At 51.0% G+C, this 22,031-nt stretch overlaps 1 protein-coding gene across 1 annotated transcript; it reads right to left on the reverse strand.

Moving 5' to 3' along the window:
- Positions 1–1,452: 1,452 nt before the first annotated feature.
- Positions 1,453–21,809, reverse strand: zbtb45 (zinc finger and BTB domain containing 45). Its single transcript, XM_069191822.1, has 7 exons — positions 21,595–21,809; positions 19,641–20,166; positions 13,533–14,711; positions 6,754–6,897; positions 6,177–6,350; positions 4,701–4,974; positions 1,453–3,244 (listed from the first exon to the last, which is right to left on the reverse strand). The coding sequence occupies exons 3-7, from the start codon at positions 14,553–14,555 to the stop codon at positions 2,895–2,897; spliced, it is 1,965 nt and encodes a 654-aa protein (XP_069047923.1). The 5' UTR covers positions 14,556–14,711; positions 19,641–20,166; positions 21,595–21,809; the 3' UTR covers positions 1,453–2,894.
- Between the last annotated feature and the right edge of the window lie 222 nt (positions 21,810–22,031).

Raw genomic sequence — 22,031 nt, forward strand, 5'->3', positions numbered from 1 at the left:
CTCTGCCCGATAGGGGTGGAACAGCTGCTGGGGAAGTCTTGTCCCAGTGGAAGAACAAGCTGTTTAATGTTCCAGTCGGCTCAGTGGATGTATTTGCAGTCAGGGTGGGTGGTAAACTGGAGTGGAGGGCACATCTGCAAAGCACAGGGGACACTTCTACAGAGACATTCTCCCAAAAAAAAAAACTGATGGAAATGAGACGCCTCTGTACACAAAGGGGGGTGGGAGTGGGGAACAAGCAGTCGTATTGTGGAAGACCATACCCTGGCGTTTCTCAGCGAAATGTTTGGTAAAGATCCGAAGAAAGAAAGACCGAAAGCACTTGTTTGTACAAAGTGGCCTCCCAGTGCTTATTAAATCATACTGCTTAGTCATTTTTAAGATTTGTTTTTCAAATTATATGTATCACTTGTGTAATTAGCCCCAATTCTAATAAAAACTGGACCAGCTGTGCTCCTGGTCTAACGAGACTGGACCTGATCCACCAGACCAGCTGTCCTCCTGGTGTAACGAGACTGGACCAGAACCACTGGACCAGCTGTCTTACTGTGGTAACGAGACCGGACCTGAACCACTGGACCAGCTGTCCTCCTGGTGTAAAGAGACCGGACCAGAACCACCGGACCAGCTGTCCTCCTGGTGTAACGAGACTGGACCTGATCCACCAGACCAGCTGTCTCCTGGTGTAACGAGACTGGACCAGAACTACAGGACCAGCTGTCCTCCTGGTGTAACGAGACCGGACCAGAACTACAGGACCAGCTGTCCTCCTGGTGTAATGAGACCGGACCTGAACCAGCTGGACCAGCTGTCCTCCTGGTGTAAAGAGACCGGACCAGAACCACCGGACCAGCTGTCCTCCTGGTGTAACGAGACTGGACCTGATCCACCAGACCAGCTGTCTCCTGGTGTAACGAGACTGGACCAGAACTACAGGACCAGCTGTCCTCCTGGTGTAACGAGACTGGACCAGAACCACCGGACCAGCTGTCCTCCTGGTCTAACGAGACCGGACCTGATCCACCGGACCAGCTGTCCTCCTGGTGTAACGAGACTGGACCAGAACCACCGGACCAGCTGTCCTCCTGGTCTAACGAGACCGGACCAGAACCACTGGACCAGCTGTCCTCCTGGTGTAACGAGACCGGACCAGAACCACAGGACCAGCTGTCCTCCTGGTGTAACGAGACCGGACCTGAACCACCGGACCAGCTGTCCTCCTGGTCTAACGAGACCGGACCTGAACCACTGGACCAGCTGTCCTCCTGGTGTAAAGAGACCGGACCTGAACCACTGGACCAGCTGTCCTCCTGGTGTAACGAGACCGGACCAGAACCAGCTGTCCCACAGCTGTGACCTGAATATTTCCCTCCCAGTGTAATTTCAAGGTGAAGTCTCAGACTGGGCTGTGAGGAAGTACAGCAGAGTGGACATCAGGACAGACGCAGAGCTGGGGGGGGTGCGGACAGCGCCTGCTTTATTCAGTTTGATGACGGAAATGGTCACAGACATGAGGGCAGAGACAGTCTGCATGTGGACGGGAGTTCAGGAGGAGAGGACACACCAGGGCCCGGTCCTGCCCAGAGGAGTGGTCGGAGAGTGGGACAGGCCCAGCACAGTGACCGGGGGTCAGTCAGGAGGGGTTACAGAGAGAGGAGGGAATGGGGGTACCGTGACCCCAGTCGTGGAGAGGACAGAAGACAGCGGACACAGCCCAGGATCTTCTCTGCCCGCGGCAGGAGTGTTGTTGTTGTTTTTAAAGTCACCCTGTCCTCTCCCCTCCCGTCTCTGGTGCTGGAGAGGAAGAAGCAGCAGTTTCGCTTCCTGTACAGTGTGAGAACGGCGCAGGTGTTTGGAGCTCGCTGTTGAAAGGGTCTCTCTCTCTCTCCCCTCTCCTTCTTCTCGCTCCTCTGTCTCCTCTCCCTCTCCTCCTTCTGACTCTCCACTGTCTTTTCCTCTCTCATCCCCCCCTCCTCTCTCTTCCCCTAACTCGTCTCGCCTCCCTGTCTCACTCTCTCGTCTCTCTCTCCTCCTCTCCCCTCTCTCCTGTCTCTCTCTCTCGTCTCGCTCTCTCTCCCCTCTTTCCCCTCTCTCTCTCCCCCGTCTCTCCCCTGTCTCTCTCTCTCCCCGTCTCTCCCCTCTCTCTCCTGTCTCTCTCTCTCCCCTCTCTCCCCTGTCTCTCTCTCTCCCCTCTCTCCCCTGTCTCTCTCTCTCCTCTCTCTCTCCCCTGTCTCTCCTGTCTCTCTCTCTCCCCTGTCTCTCCTGTCTCTCTCTCTCCCCTGTCTCTCCTGTCTCTCTCTCTCCCCTGTCTCTCCTATCTCTCTCTCTCCCCTGTCTCTCCTGTCTCTCTCTCTCCCCTGTCTCTCCTATCTCTCTCCCCTGTCTCTCTCTCTCTCCCCTGTCTCTCCTATCTCTCTCCCCTGTCTCTCTCTCTCCCCTCTCTCCCCTGTCTCTCCCTCTCCCCTCTCTCCCCTGTCTCTCTCCCCTGTCTCTCTCCCCTCTCTCTCTCTCCTGTCTCTCTCTCTCCCCTCTCTCTCCTGTCTCTCTCTCTCCCCTGTCTCTCTCGCCTGTCTCTCTCTCTCCCCTCTCTCTCCTGTCTCTTTCTCTCCCCTCTCTCCCCTGTCTCTCTCTCTCTCTCCCCTCTCTCCCCTGTCTCTCTCTCTCTCTCCCCTCTCTCTCTCTCCCCTCTCTCTCTCTCCCCTCTCTCTCTCTCCCCTCTCTCTCTCTCTCCCCTCTTTCTCCTGTCTCTCCCCTGTCTCTCCTATCTCTCCCCTGTCTCTCCCCCATCTCTCTCCCCTCTCTCCCCCATCTCTCTCCCCTCTCTCCCCCATCTCTCTCCCCTCTCTCCCCTGTCTCTCTCCTATCTCTCTCCCCTGTCTCTCTCCCCTGTCTCTCTATACCCGGCCCCCCTCTGTGCTGTCGCTCTGCACCCCGCCCATGTTACTGGCTCCGAGCGCGTTGCCGGGGGCGTTGCCGGGGGCGGGGCCGGGCTGCGCGTGCGTGGCGGCGTGCCTCTCCAGCAGCGTGCGATGGGTGAAGCTGCGCTGGCACACGGCGCAGGAGAAGCTGCGCTCGGCGCGGTGGGTGCGCATGTGCACGTTCAGGGAGCTCTTCTGCGTGAAGCGCTTGGCGCAGACGCTGCACTGGAAGGCCCGGACCCCCGTGTGCACGACCATGTGCTTGAGCAGGTAGTCACGCAGGGAGAAGGACCTCCAGCAGATACTGCACTGGTGGGGCTTCTGGCCTGAGAGAGAGGAACACAGTACTGTAACACTGAGAGAGAGAGGGGTTAATACAGACACACTGACTGGACACTCCAGTACATTAACACTACACTGAGAGAGAGAGGGGTTAATACACACACACTGACTGGACACTTCAGTACATTAACACTGCACTGAGAGAGAGAGGGGTTCATACAGACACACTGACTGGACACTCCAGTACATTAACACTGCACTGAGAGGGAGAGGGGTTCATACAGACACACTGACTGGACACTCCAGTACATTAACACTGCACTGAGAGAGAGAGGGGTTCATACAGACACACTGACTGGACACTCCAGTACATTAACACTGCACTGAGAGAGAGAGGGGTTAATACACACACACTGACTGGACACTCCAGTACATTAACACTGCACTGAGAGAGAGGGGGGTTAATACAGACACACTGACTGGACACTCCAGTACATTAACACTGCACTGAGAGAGAGAGGGGTTAATACACACACACTGACTGGACACTCCAGTACATTAACACTGCACTGAGAGAGAGGGGTTCATACAGACACTGACTGGACACTCCAGTACATTAACACTGCACTGAGAGAGAGAGAGAGAGGGGTTAATACAGACACACTGACTGGACACTCCAGTACATGAACACTGCACTGAGAGAGAGAGGGGTTCATACAGACACACTGACTGGACACTCCAGTACATTAACACTGCACTGAGAGAGAGAGGGGTTCATACAGACACACTGACTGGACACTCCAGTATATTAACACTGCACTGAGAGAGAGAGGGGTTCATACAGACACACTAACTGGACACTCCAGTACATTAACGCTGCACTGAGAGAGAGAGGGGTTCATACAGACACTGACTGGACACTCCAGTACATCAACACTGCACTGAGAGAGAGAGGGGTTCATACAGACACACTGACTGGACACTCCAGTACATTAACACTGCACTGAGAGAGAGAGGGGTTCATACAGACACACTGACTGGACACTCCAGTACATTAACACTGCACTGAGAGAGAGAGGGGTTCATACAGACACACTGACTGGACACTCCAGTACATTAACACTGCACTGAGAGAGAGAGGGGTTAATACACACACACTGACTGGACACTCCAGTACATTAACACTGCACTGAGAGAGAGGGGGGTTCATACAGACACACTGACTGGACACTCCAGTACATGAACACTGCACTGAGAGAGAGAGGGGGGTTCATACAGACACACTGACTGGACACTCCAGTACATTAACACTGCACTGAGAGAGAGAGGGGTTCATACAGACACACTGACTGGACACTCCAGTACATTAACACTGCACTGAGAGAGAGAGGGGTTCATACAGACACACTGACTGGACACTCAGGGGGACGAAGAGGCTGGTAACCGCTGCAGGGGACAGTCCTGTGAAGGAGACAGAGGGGGTGGCCGGAGTGTCTGTACCAGAGTGGATGAACATGTGCTTGCTGTAGTTCTTCCGGGAGCGCAGGCTCTTCCCACAGTGGGTGCAGTCAAAGGACGTCTCCGAGCTCTGGGAGGAAGAGGCGGGGCCCGAGGAGGAAGTAGCTGGCATGTGGTGGGCGGGGGTTGTTGGGGCCGTGGGCGGGGTCGGCTGCCCTGGCTCCACCCCCGGCTGGGAAGTGTCAATCACCATGGGCCCGCCCACAAAATAGGCTTGCGTGGACTGCGATTGGCTCACAGGGTACTGGAACAAGACCTATTAATGCACAGAGACAGGAAAGCAGCCGTAAGAAAAAAAAAACAGATCAAGGCAGTGACGTAACAACGTCCCACATCTAGCTGCGCACCCACCCTTGTAATAAAACATCCACTGCAGCAATAATTTTACTGTGCAATGTGCATAAAATAAAAAAAAATACAAAAGGCAGTTTCACGCCATTTAATAGTCGCATAATAAACCAGTTTTATTTTTTTTTAAATACTCGCACTTGTAATGCTGTGCTCAGTGATGCAGAGGCAAGCTAACTTCCAATCAGTGTGTTCAGTCACGAGACTGTCTGACCCCCTGGCACGGAATTAGACAGCACCCACCTTGCTTTCAGGTGTGTACCTAACAACACGGCTTCAACCATATCCTGTGCAGAAGTGCGTTTTCCCAAAACCCAGGAAGGGCTGAGCAAATAATACTGCATCCCTGAACCTGTAACAAGTGTTATTTTCTCTAAGTGTAACAGGATCCATTGGGTTCAGGGGTGTCACAGCGGTCCAGGGGGTCGGCATTGCTGCCTCACAGCGCTGGGGCCCTGCGTTCAGTTCCTGGAGTGCTGTCTGTGTGGAGTCTGCACGTTCTCCCTATTGTTATGTGGGAGACGTGGGTGCTCCCACAGTCCAAAACCACACTGCTGGGGTAACTGGTTTCGGGGAAAACGGGCCCTGGTGTGAGTGTGTGAGTGTGTGTTTATGTGTGTGTGTGTCCTGTGATGGACTGGCCCTGGTGTGAGTGTGTGTGTCCTGTGATGGACTGGCCCTGGTGTGAGTGTGTGTGTGTGTCCTGTGATGGACTGGCCCTGGTGTGTGTGTGTGTGTGTGTGTGTGTGTGTGTGTGTGTGTGTGTGTGTGTCCTGTGATGGACTGGCCCTGGTGTGAGTGTGTGTGTGTCCTGTGATGGACTGGCCCTGGTGTGTGTGTGTGTGTGTGTGTGTGTGTGTGTGTCCTGTGATGGACTGGCCCTGGTGTGAGTGTGTGTGTGTCCTGTGATGGACTGGTGTCCTGTCCAATCACATGCCTTGCTCCTGTTGCTTTCTGGGACAGGCTCCGGCTCTCCTGTGACCCTGTACTGGGTCAAGTGTTCAGAAGACGGATGTCGTGTGTAGGATTGTCTTGTGTGGGACTGTCTTGTGTGGGACTGTCTTCAAGAGTCAGTGGTCTCCTCTCTCTGCCGTCACTGACAGCACTCACCTGGCTGTTCACGCTGTGGGGGGAGGGGGGCCCGGGCTTGCTGTGGCGCCCCCTTGTGGAGAAGGAGAGGTCCGGCGACGGAGCAGGGAAATCTGGCTCACCCTCCGACCCCCCCTGCCAGCTGGGCAGGAAACTATCAGCGAACACCCCCCCTTCTTCAAAATAGCCCTCTGTCTGAGAGAGAGAGAGAGAGGGGTTAATACAGACACCCTGACTGGACACTCCAGTACATGAACACTGCACTGAGAGAGAGAGGGGTTCATACACACACACTGACTGGACACTCCAGTACATTAACACTGCACTGAGAGAGAGAGGGGTTCATACAGACACACTGACTGGACACTCCAGTACATTAACACTGCACTGAGAGAGAGAGGGGTTCATACACACACACTGACTGGACACTCCAGTACATTAACACTGCACTGAGAGAGAGAGGGGTTCATACAGACACACTGACTGGACACTCCAGTACATTAACACTGCACTGAGAGAGAGGGGTTAATACAGACACACTGACTGGACACTCCAGTACATTAACACTGCACTGAGAGACAGGGGGGTTAATTCTTACCTGATTATAAGCTGCGATGGAGTCTTCATTCGTCTCTCCTCCTGTCTCTCCTCCCTCTATCCCAAACACTCCCTCTTCTGTCTTCCCTTCTCCTTCATCCTTCACGACCAGAGACAGGGGGGGGATGTCTTCTCCCCCCACAACCTGAGAGAGAGTGAGAGAGAGACACAGAGAGAGTTCTGTTAATTGTATTTTATTTGCTTTGGCAACAGTGATTTTACTAATTGGTCATGCCAATAAAGCACCTTGAATTGAACTGAATTGAGAGATAAAGTTAAAGTATTGGTTACACCTAAAAAAACAGCGACCAAAACTCCTACCACCACAAAGCCCTGCTGAGCCAAGAGCTGAGCCCCAGACAGAGCCCCCTGAGCCAGCTGGTCCTGAGGCTCACCGACCTGAGCCACACCGACACTAACCAGCCTCAGGACAGCACTGCTAGAGCACCACAACCCAGACTCCACCACATCACAGCACAACACACACAACACACAACCAGCCTCAGGACAGCACTGCTAGAGCACCACAACCCTGACTCCACCACATCACAGCACAACACACACAACACACAACCAGCCTCAGGACAGCACTGCTAGAGCACCACAACCCAGACTCCACCACATCACAGCACAATACACACAACACACAACCAGCCTCAGGACAGCACTGCTAGAGCACCACAACCCAGACTCCACCACATCACAGCACAACACACACAACACACAACCAGCCTCAGGACAGCACTGCTAGAGCACCACAACCCAGACTCCACCACATCACAGCACAACACACACAACACACAACCAGCCTCAGGACAGCACTGCTAGAGCACCACAACCCAGACTCCACCACATCACAGCACAACACACACAACACACAACCAGCCTCAGGACAGCACTGCTAGAGCACCACAACCCAGACTCCACCACATCACAGCACAACACACACAACACACAACCAGCCTCAGGACAGCACTGCTAGAGCACCACAACCCAGACTCCACCACATCACAGCACAACACACACAACACACAACCAGCCTCAGGACAGCACTGCTAGAGCACCACAACTCAGACTCCACCACATCACAGCACAATACACAACCAGCCTCAGGACAGCACTGCTAGAGCACCACAACCCAGACTCCACCACATCACAGCACAACACACACAACACACAACCAGCCTCAGGACAGCACTGCTAGAGCACCACAACTCAGACTCCACCACATCACAGCACAGATCAAACAGCAACACCTCACACACTGGGACACACACAAAAACACAACATATACTGGAATGCTACAGAATCCTAAACAGACAATACACACTAGCTGAATATCTAACCAAGATAAATAACAGCAAACAGAAACAGACCCCGATGAATGACAGGCTCAGTGACCACCTGGCCATAGAAACTGGGCGACACAGGCAGATCTAGCTGCCCAGAGAGGACAGGCTCAGTGACCACAGCCTGTACACACACACTGGACACAGGCAGATCTGGCTGCCCAGAGAGGACAGGCTCAGTGACCACAGTCTGGACACACACACTGGACACAGGTAGACCTGGCTGCCCAGAGAGGTCAGGCTGTGCTCCCACTGCCAGTGGGGAGAAATAGAGACAGAGGTGCATTTCCTACTGCACTGAGACAAATATTCTGGGATTAGATAAACATTCTTTCTTAAATCTAATCCCAGAGTTCCCACAACTGCCAGAATCACAATGGGTTCCAGTCCTACTGGTAGAGGAAGTAGGGAACTCATAATACAGTGTGTGATCTCCTGTCCCAGCCTGAGGAACAGTGAGTCTGTCTCTCAATAATAATAATACAGTGTGTGATCTCCTGTCCCAGCCTGAGGAACAGACAGTGAGCCTGTCTCTCAATAATAATAATACAGTGTGCGATCTCCTGTCCCAGCCTGAGGAACAGACAGTGAGCCTGTCTCTCAATAATAATAATACAGTGTGTGATCTCCTGTCCCAGCCTGAGGAACAGACAGTGAGCCTGTCTCTCAATAATAATAATACAGTGTGCGATCTCCTGTCCCAGCCTGAGGAACAGTGAGCCTGTCTCTCAATAATAATAATACAGTGTGCGATCTCCTGTCCCAGCCTGAGGAACAGACAGCGAGCCTGTCTCTCAATAATAATAATACAGTGTGTGATCTCCTGTCCCAGCCTGAGGAACAGACAGTGAGCCTGTCTCTCAATAATAATAATACAGTGTGTGATCTCCTGTCCCAGCCTGAGGAACAGACAGTGAGCCTGTCTCTCAATAATAATAATACAGTGTGTGATCTCCTGTCCCAGCCTGAGGAACAGACAGTGAGCCTGTCTCTCAATAATAATAATACAGTGTGTGATCTCCTGTCCCAGCCTGAGGAACAGACAGTGAGCCTGTCTCTCAGTAATAATAATACAGTGTGTGATCTCAATCTCATCATGACAGCCGGATGTTTCCCCGAGGCCTGGAACCAAGGACTGATCACGCCCATCTATAAGAGTGGAGATAAACTCGATCCCAACAACTACCGGGGCATCTGTGTGAACAGTAACCTGGGGAAGGTGTTCTGCAGTATCCTAAATACACGAATACTGGCCTTCCTTACCGAACACAATGTCCTGAGTAAAAGTCAGATTGGCTTCTTGCCAGATCACCGCACATCTGATCACATTTACACCCTACACACACTGATAGACAAACACGTCCACCAAAAACACAAAGGAAAAATTTTTGCCTGCTTTGTCGATTTCAAAAAGCATTTGACTCGATTTGGCATGAGAGATTGTTTTATAAACTACTCCAAAGTGGCATAGGGGGCAAAGTGTACGACATCATTAAATCAATGTATTCAGAGAGCAAATGTGCAGTGAAAATTGGAAACAAAAGGACTAAATTCTTCACCCAAGGCCGCGGGGTGAGACAGGGCTGCAGCCTGAGCCCAACACTGTTCAATATCTATATCAATGAATTAGCAGGAATGTTGGAGCAGTCTGCAGCTCCTGGTCTTACACTACACGACACAGAAATCAAGTTCCTGCTCTACGCAGATGACCTGGTCCTGCTGTCGCCCACAGAACAGGGGCTGCAGCAGAACCTGGCACTGCTGGAGCAGTACTGTCAGACCTGGGCACTGACAGTCAATCTGGACAAGACCAGAGTTATGGTTTTCCAGAAGAAAGCCAGACCTCAGGGAAACAGGTACAAATTCACACTGAACAACAACACATTGGAGCACACATCCAGCTACACATATCTCGGTCTCACCATCAGCTCTTCCGGGAGTTTTGACCTGGCAGTGAAGGCACTGAGGGAGAAGGCACTCAGGGCTTTCTACGCAATAAGAAGGAGGCTCTTCAACATCAACCCACCAACAAGAATCTGGCTCCAAATATTTGAAAGTGTAATCCAACCCATTGCCCTATACGGCAGTGAAGTTTGGGGTCCCCTCACAGACCAGGATTACACCCAATGGGACAAACACCCCACAGAAACTCTGCACATGGAGATCTGTAGAATCATCCTCCGTGTGCAGAGAAAAACTCCTAACAACGGGTGCAGGGCCGAATTAGGCCAGTACCCACTATTGATAAACATACAGAAAAGAATATTAAAGTATTGGCTATACCTAAAAAACAGCGACCAAAATTCCTACCACCACAAAGCCCTGCTGAGCCAAGAGCTGAGCCCAAAACAGAGCCCCCTGAGCCAGCTGGTCCTGAGGCTCACCGACCTGAGCCACACCAACACTAACCAGCCTCAGGACAGCACTGCTAGAGCACCACAACCCAGACTCAACCACATCACAGCACAGATCAAACAGCAATATCTCACACACTGGGACACACACACACAAACACAACATAAACTGGAATGCTACAGAACCTTAAACAGACAATACACACTAGCTGAATATTTGACCAAAATAAAAAATAACAAACAGAAACAGACCCTGACGAAGTACAGGCTCAGTGACCACAACCTGGCCATAGAAACTGGGCGACACAGGCAGACCTGGCTGCCCAGAGAGGACAGGCTGTGCTCCCACTGCCAGCAGGGAGAAATAGAGACAGAGGTGCACTTCCTACTGCACTGTGACAGATACTCTGGGATTAGAGAAACATTCTTCCCGAAATTCAGAAATCTAATCCCAGAGTTCCCACACCTGCCAAAACCACAACAGGTCCCAATCCTACTGGGAGAGGGAGGAGGGAACTCAGTTGATCTGGCAGCCCAGTATGTGATCTCCTGTCACAGCCTGAGGAACAGTGAGTCCGTCTCCCAATAATGCTCCAGCTGCCTACAGTATGTCAATATTATATAATATGTCTTTGTTGTAAATGTCTGTAACATGTCTGTAGATTTTATTTTACTTCTATTTTTTGTTTTGTTCTATGTTAATTTTATTATTTTTATTTGCTTTGGCAACACTGATTGTACCCATCGGTCATGCTAATAAAGCACCTTGAATTGAATTGAATTGAATTGATCTCCTGTCCCAGCCTGAGGAACAGACAGTGAGCCTGTCTCTCAGTAATAATAATACAGTGTGTGATCTCCTGTCCCAGCCTGAGGAACAGACAGTGAGCCTGTCTCTCAGTAATAATAATACAGTGTGTGATCTCCTGTCCCAGCCTGAGGAACAGACAGTGAGCCTGTCTCCCAATAATAATAATACAGTGTGTGATCTCCTGTCCCAGCCTGAGGAACAGACAGTGAGCCTGTCTCTCAATAATAATAATACAGTGTGCGATCTCCTGTCCCAGCCTGAGGAACAGTGAGCCTGTCTCTCAATAATAATAATACAGTGTGTGATCTCCTGTCCCCGCCTGAGGAACAGTGAGCCTGTCTCTCATTAATAATAATACAGTGTGTGATCTCCTGTCCCAGCCTGAGGAACAGACAGTGAGCCTGTCTCTCAATAATAATAATACAGTGTGTGATCTCCTGTCCCAGCCCGAGGAACAGACAGTGAGCCTGTCTCTCAATAATAATAATACAGTGTGTGATCTCCTGTCACAGCCTGAGGAACAGTGAGCCTGTCTCTCAATAATAATAATACAGTGTGTGATCGCCTGTCCCAGCCTGAGGAACAGACAGTGAGCCTGTCTCTCAATAATAATAATACAGTGTGTGATCTCCTGTCCCAGCCTGAGGAACAGACAGTGAGCCTATCTCTCAATAATAATAATAATACAGTGTGCGATCTCCTGTCCCAGCCTGAGGAACAGACAGTGAGCCTGTCTCTCAATAATAATAATACAGTGTGCGATCTCCTGTCCCAACCTGAGGAACAGACAGCGAGCCTGTCTCTCAATAATAATAATACAGTGTGTGATCTCCTGTCCCAGCCTGAGGAACAGACAGTGAGCCTGTCTCTCAATAATAATAATACAGTGTGCGATCTCCTGTCCCAGCCTGAGGAACAGTGAGCCTGTCTCTCAATAATAATAATACAGTGTGTGATCTCCTGTCCCCGCCTGAGGAACAGTGAGCCTGTCTCTCATTAATAATAATACAGTGTGTGATCTCCTGTCCCAGCCTGAGGAACAGACAGTGAGCCTGTCTCTCAATAATAATAATACAGTGTGTGATCTCCTGTCCCAGCCCGAGGAACAGACAGTGAGCCTGTCTCTCAGTAATAATAATACAGTGTGTGATCTCCTGTCCCAGCCTGAGGAACAGACAGCGAGCCTGTCTCTCAATAATAATAATACAGTGTGTGATCTCCTGTCCCAGCCTGAGGAACAGTGAGCCCGTCTCTCAATAATAATAATAATACAGTGTGTGATCTCCTGTCCCAGCCTGAGGAACAGACAGTGAGCCTGTCTCTCAATAATAATAATACAGTGTGTGATCTCCTGTCCCAGCCTGAGGAACAGACAGTGAGCCTGTCTCTCAATAATAATAATACAGTGTGTGATCTCCTGTCCCAGCCTGAGGAACAGACAGTGAGCCTGTCTCTCAATAATAATAATACAGTGTGCGATCTCCTGTCCCAGCCTGAGGAACAGTGAGCCTGTCTCTCAATAATAATAATACAGTGTGTGATCTCCTGTCCCCGCCTGAGGAACAGTGAGCCTGTCTCTCAATAATAATAATACAGTGTGTGATCTCCTGTCCCAGCCTGAGGAACAGACAGTGAGCCTGTCTCTCAATAATAATAATACAGTGTGTGATCTCCTGTCCCAGCCTGAGGAACAGACAGTGAGCCTGTCTCTCAATAATAATAATACAGTGTGTGATCTCCTGTCCCAGCCTGAGGAACAGACAGTGAGCCTGTCTCTCAATAATAATAATACAGTGTGTGATCTCCTGTCCCAGCCTGAGGAACAGACAGTGAACCTGTCTCTCAATAATAATACAGTGTGTGATCTCCTGTCCCAGCCTGAGGAACAGTGAGCCTGTCTCTCAATAATAATAATACAGTGTGTGATCTCCTGTTCCAGCCCGAGGAACAGACAGTGAGCCTGTCTCTCAATAATAATAATACAGTGTGTGATCTCCTGTCCCAGCCCGAGGAACAGACAGTGAGCCTGTCTCTCAGTAATAATAATACAGTGTGTGATCTCCTGTCCCAGCCTGAGGAACAGACAGTGAGCCTGTCTCTCAGTAATAATAATACAGTGTGTGATCTCCTGTCCCAGCCTGAGGAACAGACAGTGAGCCTGTCTCTCAATAATAATAATACAGTGTGTGATCTCCTGTCCCAGCCCGAGGAACAGACAGTGAGCCCGTCTCTAACATTCTCCCTCCTCCCCCCCTCCCCCTCTCACCTGCAGTCGGACCGGCTGCCTCTGCTTGCGGCTGTGGCTGCTGCCGGCACTGGGGGGCGCCAGCGCGCCCGCCGCCCGGTCCCCCCTGTCCCGCTCCCCCTCCCTGTCCAGCGCGTCATCGGGGCCCAGCGGGGCGTCCCCGTAGGGCCGCTCCAGGCCCACCGGCGGCCCGCCCAGCCCGTTGGCGGTCCCGCCGCTGTTGGCGGCCTGGGCCAGCAGGTCCCTCAGCTTGTAGCGCACGTCGCTGGCGCAGGCCGGGCTGGGCTTGAGCAGGGCCGGCCCGGGTCCAATCCCTCCTCCTCCTCCTCCTCCTCCGCCGCCCATGTCGGCCAGCGAGATCATGGCCACAGGGCTGGGGGTCGGGCCCAGGGCGGGGTCCGCAGCGTGACCCGGGACGCCCCCCCCGCCGCCGCCCACCACCAACCCGAATCCGGCGAACGCCGCCTGGTACCCGCCCACGCCCCTCTTCATCGCCGCCCCCCCTCCTCCTCCTCCTCCTCCTCCGGCGGCGGCCTCGTGTTTAGGCGGCCCGGCGGCCGAGGAAGAGGAGGAGGAGGAGGAAGAGCAGGGGGCGGCGGCGGCGGCGGCGGCGGCGCCGGCCCTCTTCTGCGAGATGATCTGCGTGCACTCGTCGATGACCGTCTTGATCTGCAGGATGCTGGCGGCCGTGAGGATGCAGAGGGCCTGCGACTGCAGCACCACCAGCGAGCCGCTGTACAGGAAGTCCACCAGCTGGCGCACGGCCTCGGCCGGCACCAGGGGGGGCACGGCGATCTCCGAGTGGCCCAGCAGCAGCTTGTCCTGGAAGAAGGGGCTGCCGGCGGCCAGCACGCAGGCATGGGCCCGCAGGGAGGCGTCGTGGATGCGCACGGTCACGTCGCAGAACAGGCCCTCCCGCCGCTGGGAGCGCAGGGCCTCCAGCACCGCCTGGCTGGAGTTCTGCAGGTGGATGTAGTGCACCGTCTCCGGGGGCGCCGAGGAGGAGGAGGAGGAGGAGGAGGAGGAGGAGGTGGAGGAGGACATGGCCGGGGGGGGAGGGACGAGGGGGGCTGTCTCTCTGTCTCTCTCTCGGACCGACCTCAGCACGCGGCCAGGAGGGGGGCAGGAGACGACCTCCGCTCTGCTGTGGATCGTCCCCCCCTCGTCAGGCCCGCATGAGCAGAGCTCCTCTCTCCCTTCCTGAGCAGAGAGAGAGAGAGAGAGAGAGAGGGGTTAATACAGACACACTGACTGGACACTCCAGTACATTAACACTGCACTGAGAGAGAGAGGGGTTCATACAGACACACTGACTGGACACTCCAGTACATTAACACTGCGCTGAGAGAGAGAGGGGTTCATAGAGACACACTGACTGGACACTCCAGTACATTAACACTGCACTGAGAGAGAGGGGTTAATACAGACACACTGACTGGACACTCCAGTACATTAACACTGCACTGAGAGAGAGGGGGGTTCATACAGACACACTGACTGGACACTCCAGTACATTAACACTGCACTGAGAGAGAGAGGGGTTCATACAGACACACTGACTGGACACTCCAGTACATTAACACTGCACTGAGAGAGAGAGGGGTTCATACACACACACTGACTGGACACTCCAGTACATTAACACTGCACTGAGAGAGAGAGGGGTTAATACACACACTGACTGGACACTCCAGTACATTAACACTGCACTGAGAGAGAGAGGGGTTCATACAGACACACTGACTGGACACTCCAGTACATTAACACTGCACTGAGAGAGAGAGGGGTTCATACAGACACACTGACTGGACACTCCAGTACATTAACACTGCACTGAGAGAGAGGGGAGTTAATACAGACACACTGACTGGACACTCCAGTACATTAACACTGCACTGAGAGAGAGAGGGGTTAATACAGACACACTGACTGGACACTCCAGTACATTAACACTGCACTGAGAGAGAGAGGGGTTAATACACACACTGACTGGACACTCCAGTACATTAACACTGCACTGAGAGAGAGAGGGGTTCATACAGACACACTGACTGGACACTCCAGTACATTAACACTGCACTGAGAGAGAGAGGGGTTCATACAGACACACTGACTGGACACTCCAGTACATTAACACTGCACTGAGAGAGAGAGAGGGGTTCATACAGACACACTGACTGGACACTCCAGTACATTAACACTGCACTGAGAGAGAGAGGGGTTCATACACACACACTGACTGGACACTCCAGTACAGTAACACTGAACTGAGAGAGAGAGGGGGGTTCATACAGACACACTGACTGGACACTCCAGTACATTAACACTGCACTGAGAGAGAGAGAGGGGTTTAATGCAAAACACATTATAACCACATTCCAAATATAACTACATCCGAGAGTATATATAAACATGCATGAGAACATAATATATAAAATATTTGTATGTATACTTCTATAGACAGAACTATAAATACCTGCCATACAGACAACAATCTTTTCTGAAATATTTGTGATATTAAAAAACACATCCTGTTTGTTTGTATGAGCAAATGATCACTGAGAAACATTGTGTGCAAAATATACAGTAAATACTGATAAAAAGTGGCCTCATACACACATAAATAGAAACAGATTGTGCCTGAATGAACATATTTCACTACACATGGCAAGTATCTGAGTCTACTGAAAACTATTAATGTGTTTGGTGTGTCAGGTTATACAGTATTTATATGGGAACATGAACATTAATACCTGTTAATGTATTCACTGCATACTGTATCATAGTGTACCCCTACAGTCCAGAGATCACTGGTCCAGTCTGGGTCATGTTGTAAGCCTACAGTCCAGAGATCACTGGTCCAGTCTGGGTCATGTTGTAACCCTACAGTCCAGAGATCACTGGTCCAGTCTGGGTCATATTGTAAGCCTACAGTCCAGAGATCACTGGTCCAGTCTGGGTCATATTGTACCCCTACAGTCCAGAGATCGCTGGTCCAGTCTGGGTCATATTGTAACCCTACAGTCCAGAGATCGCTGGTCCAGTCTGAGTCATATTGTAACCCTACAGTCCAGAGATCACTGGTCCAGTCTGGGTCAGACTATAACCCTACAGTCCAGAGATCGCTGGTCCAGTCTGGGTCATATTGTAACCCTACAGTCCAGAGATCACTGGTCCAGTCTGGGTCATATTGTAACCCTACAGTCCAGAGATCACTGGTCCAGTCTGGGTCAGTCTGTACCCCTACAGTCCAGAGATCGCTGGTCCAGTCTGGGCTGTGTCATATTGTAACCCTACAGTCCAGAGATCGCTGGTCCAGTCTGTGTCATATTGTAACCCTGCAGTCCAGAGATCGCTATTTTCATGTAGGTTATGCATTTAAATTTGCTTTCAGTACAGCGGGTTTTGTAATTGCTATCAACACTGGAACAATTTCTCAGTTTCACAGCTACCCTGTAATCCAGTCTTTTAGTTGAAAAACATAACCAATCTAACCCTTGAAAAAGGAATACAAACTAGTTCTGTGACTGTGTAAGACAGTGGGGGTGTCATAAACTAACCTATTAATAATAATCATCCTAACAGTAATATAGCGCTTCTCTGGACCCTCCACTCAGAGCTCTTCCCAGGTCAGGGGGAATCCCACTACCGCCACCAGTGTGCAGCCCCACCTGGATGATGCTCCAGTCCTCTCCCACACACCAGCTCTCAGTGGGGAGGAGAGCAGAGGGATGGAGCCAGTTCAGAGAGGGGGGTTATTAGGAGGCCATGAGGGGTAAAGGCCAGGGGGGGAAATTTGGCCAGGACACTGGGGTAACACCCCAACTCTTTTAGAGAGACGCCCTGGGATTGTTAATGACCACAGAGAGTCAGGACCTCGGTTTTCAGAAACTCTCATCTGAAGGACGGCGCCTGTTTACAGTCTAGTGTCCCCGTCACTATACTGGGGCATGAGGACCCACACAGACCGCAGGGTGAGCGCCCCCTGCTGGCCCCCACTCACACCTCTCCCAGCAGCAGCCTCAGCTTTCCCAGGAGTCTCCCCTCCAGGTACTGGCCAGGCTCACACCTGCTTGGCTCCAGTGGGGTTTGTCAGCTGGGAGCTGCAGGGGGGGCACGGCTATTTAGAGGTGTTTGGAAACACACTGAGTAGAGACGGTAAAGGTTTCTGAATGCCGAAGTTGTGGGGGACACCGCAGTCGCTGTGGGGTACTTGTGAATCGGAGGATTGAGTGCCAGTAAGCAAATCACCCAACGACCAAGCAGATCAATTAAAAGCGTCAAGGCACCCCGGTGATTGACAGCACTGTGAGAACATCAACAAGCCGTCGCCTGGAAGATCACGTCAGACTCTGCATCAGCAGGAGAACGGTGTCGGCTGACGAGCAGTCGCAGAACCACAGCGGCCCAAAGCCCATCAGTCAGCAGCGATTTGGCGGTCAGACCCATCCTTCTGGTCAAAGGCACACCTGGCTTCTAACCTCAGAGAGAGAAGCCAGGGTCTCGGCTTCATCCACAGGGCTGGGCAGCTAGTTCCACCCCCCCACCCCCCTCTGTGTAAAGAAGAGCCTCCTGTCCTGGCTGGAGGAGCTCACCCAGCTGGGTCTGGAGAGAAGCCAGGGTATCGGCTTCAACCACAGGGCTGGGCGGCTTGTTCCACACCCCCACCACCCTCTGTGTACAGAAGAGCCTCCTGTCCTGACTGGAGGAGCTCACCCAGCTGTGTCTGGAGAGAAGCCAGGGTATCGGCTTCAACAACACAGCGGGGCAGCTTGTTCCCCACCCCCACCACCCTTTGTGTAAAGAAGAGTCTTCTGTTCTCGGTTTCCATGCTTTTCCACACAGTTTCCACTAGTGCCTCTGTGTGCTCTCTGTATACTGTTATTTGATTGTATATTAATCTTGACCTACCTAGAGCATACTAATTTATACAGGTCCAGAGTTAAAGTGGTGTCTGAACAACAATAATTAGAAAGCATTCATCTGGCTATACACACAGTACAAATGTATACAGTTAACACTAACTCTGCAGTATGATGGTTATTCCCATCAGACCACCAACTTCAGTCTACATTTTTAAGAAATGTCACGGCCATAGCTGATGAACTTGGTCATCAACACAGCGAGAAACACAGCAGACTCCCAGTGCACAGCAGTCTGACCCACTCCTGGAATTTTAATGAAACCAATACCACTGTAAAGACAGGAGTGGATCAGACTGCTGTGCACTGGGAGTCTGACTGACAGCACTGTAAAGACAGGAGTGGATCAGACTGCTGTGCACCGGGACTCTCACTGACAGCACTGTAAAGACAGGAGTGGATCAGACTGCTGTGCACTGGGACTCTCACTGACAGCACTGTAAAGACAGGAGTGGATCAGACTGCTGTGCACTGGGAGTCTGACTGACAGCACTGTAAAGACAGGAGTGGATCAGACTGCTGTGCACCGGGAGTCTCACTGACAGCACTGTAAAGACAGGAGTGGATCAGACTGCTGTGCACCAGGACTCTCACTGACAGCACTGTAAAGACAGGAGTGGATCAGACTGCTGTGCACCGGGACTCTCACTGACAGCACTGTAAAGACAGGAGTGGATCAGACTGCTGTGCACTGGGAGTCTGACTGACAGCACTGTAAAGACAGGAGTGGATCAGACTGCTGTGCACTGGGAGTCTGACTGACAGCACTGTAAAGACAGGAGTGGATCAGACTGCTGTGCACCAGGACTCTCACTGACAGCACTGTAAAGACAAGAGTGGATCAGACTGCTGTGCAATGTAAGATACAGGACGAGATTTGCTCTCCTCATACATCTTGACACAAGTCGAAGTAACACAGAGATTACAGAGGGAAACCAAACCCGGGCTAAATTGATTCGACTCGGTCACGAATTTCGGAACTGAAGAAAATTAGGTATTGAATGTGACTGCGAATTTAACAAAATAACGACGGAAATGCTTAGGAAATTGCTCAAACTACTAGCATTACTAGACAAAATGTGTTGTTTGAATAGCTCGCTTGCATGCGTGTAGCCTCTCAATAAATAATAATAATAATAATAATAATAATAATAATAATAATAATAATAATAATAATAATAATAATAATAATAATAATAATACTTACGAGAAGAGACGTCTGCAAGGTTTCAGGCTCAGCTGGCGCTGCAGTTCAATTAAAAATGAAGCCAGAAAAAAAAACTCCTTTTCTTCTGTCTTTGCAACCTTAAACTAATTTCTCTTGTTAATAATCTCTCGCTAATTGACAATTAGTCCGCGATTAACACTTCACACTGTTTACGCTGCCGGCTCCGGGGCTGAGCGGCTCGGAGGGAGGGGAACGGACGGACGGACTCGGTGATTTTGTACAAATTTCTCATCCGCACAGATTATTTCAAACGATGTTTTATAAACAGGGATTAGGGGTCCGTGTCATAGACCGGAGACTCCCTGCTCGCCGTCGTGACTCTGGTCTCGATCGCTCTCTCTGCATCTCAGCCCTGCCGTGTTTTTATCACGCCACGACTAGGAACTCCGCCTCCCGTTCACGATCGGTGAAACTGGGCTTCCTGCTTCCGGCATCTTGGCTCTATGAACCGACATTGTAGACGTTCCCCCGGACTCCTGGCTCCGGAGCCAAAATGGCGGCCGTTCTAAAAGGTTGAGAGAAATGCAGCATCCGGGGCACGCCAGGCATTGCGTGACGATCGCCGATATCCCAGGCGGTCGTGCTAGTCTGTACCATCTTTCACCTCGTTTAAAGGCGGTATTCTTAATTTACTCAGACTCTGTCGCTTTTGGTCTGACAGCAGTGATTTCTAAATCCCATCCCTTAAAGTTCTGTCCTTTTCTTCCCCACCAATATCTATCTTACACCAGATAGGACTCTCCTTTCGCTCTGACTTTCCAGTAACGAACCACATTCTGCTTGCTCCTACGCGTAGTCCAGCAGTCTTATCAAAGTAAGAGCCGTTCCTCATGAAGACGTTGATTCTCCTAGAACTGTCACTATCCGTCCTCCACGGCCTTTGAAAAACCAAGTTCCGAACTTCTTTTTAACTGAATATGTTGTAACTCAACGTTTCTGACATCTCATGTATATATATATAATTTTTCAGGTGGGTAGCTGCGTCAGCATGCGTAGGCTGCAAAGGAACAAGTAATAGGTTTATTCCCTGCTGAAAAAAAGAAGAAAGAGAACACAACGTTTCGGCCGTGGAGCCTTCTTCAGGTGTGAGAGAGACAGCTACTGCCCTGTCTCTCTCACACCTGAAGAAGGCTCCACGGCCGAAACGTTGTGTTCTCTTTCTTCTTTTCTTCAGCATGGAATAAACCTATTACTTGTTCCTATATAATTTTTCTACGTAAAGGATCACCAACTTCTGTCATGTTCTGTTGCTCCTCTGAGGGTCTGTTAACTACAGTTTAAAGTACTGTTTATTTTTTCTCTCTGTCCCTTTGTCCCCAATATAATAAAGGAATCCTTGAGCACTGCTGTTGTACCAGAAGTCCTAAAAACTGCTGCGGTTACCCCCTACACACTTGTCTTCTCCAGACTACCGTAAAGCTCTGCTCGCTGGGGTTTCTAAATCCACAGTGAACAACGTGAAGGTATGTCCAAAATCCGGCAGACAGAATCCTGAGCAGGTCTAGCGCCAGTGATCACATTACTCCTGTCCTGGAGTCCCTGCACTGGCTTCCTGTCAGGTTTCATTTTGACTTGAAAGTCCTCCTGCTCACCTGTAGGGCTCTGCTTGGCCTGGCGCCTCAGTACCTGTCTGAGCTACTATCGCCCTGCTCCCCACCTCGCTCCTCTGATTCTGGTCTCCTGTCTGTCCCCCCCGAGCCCGTCTACACTCTAGGGGTGCCAGGGCCTTCTCCTGCTGCGCCCCAGAGGTCTGGAACTCATTCCCCAGGGGTATCAGAGAATCAATCTCAGTTCAATTCAAGCTGCTTCATTGGCATGGCCAGTGAGTGAAATCAGTGTTGCCAAAGCAACACAAATACAATTAACATCAAACAAAAAATCTGCAGACAGGTCGCCTTCCCTAAACTCCTTCAAATCCAGACTCAAAACTCACCCCTCTGCTCCTGCTGTATTTAGTACCACTGTCTATGGTCTCCTCTGTGTATTCTCATCATGTTTATCTTGTGTGTTTTTTGTTTCTTTTTAATTGTTGTTGCTGCTGTTGTCATTCTGTAAAGCGCTTTGAGAAGCCCTATAAAATAAAGTTGATTATTATTATTATTTTTAACAAGAATGCATCTTTTCCAGAGCTTATGAGTGAGATTTAATTTTAGCAGTTTCAGTAGGAAAATATATTTCACCCTCCCCCCTTCCCCCCCTGCTTGTTTTGCCTTCTTGCGTGAAAAGCCGATGGAGAAAGTTGAACTCGGAATGAAACCCCAGTTTCCAAGAATTAGGGTTACATGTGGAAACGGGGGCTCCGCCATAGGTGGGCCGGGCTGTCACTCACACGCGAACTCGGCTCTGATTGGCCATGCGTGGTCTGATACG

Source organism: Lepisosteus oculatus, chromosome 7 (assembly GCF_040954835.1).
Source record: "Lepisosteus oculatus isolate fLepOcu1 chromosome 7, fLepOcu1.hap2, whole genome shotgun sequence".
NCBI lineage: Eukaryota > Metazoa > Chordata > Actinopteri > Semionotiformes > Lepisosteidae > Lepisosteus > Lepisosteus oculatus.

Excerpts from the sequence above, each read along its gene's own strand:
- zbtb45 (XM_069191822.1), bottom strand. The coding sequence starts at position 14,555 with ATGTCCTCCTCCACCTCCTCCTCCTCCTCCTCCTCCTCCTCCTCCTCG. Across the intron at positions 4,975-6,176 it reads CCCACAGCGTGAACAGCCAG|GTCTTGTTCCAGTACCCTGT; the intron begins GTGAGTGCTGTC and ends GTGCATTAATAG. Across the intron at positions 3,245-4,700 it reads GCACATGTTCATCCACTCTG|GCCAGAAGCCCCACCAGTGC; the intron begins GTACAGACACTC and ends CCTCTCTCTCAG.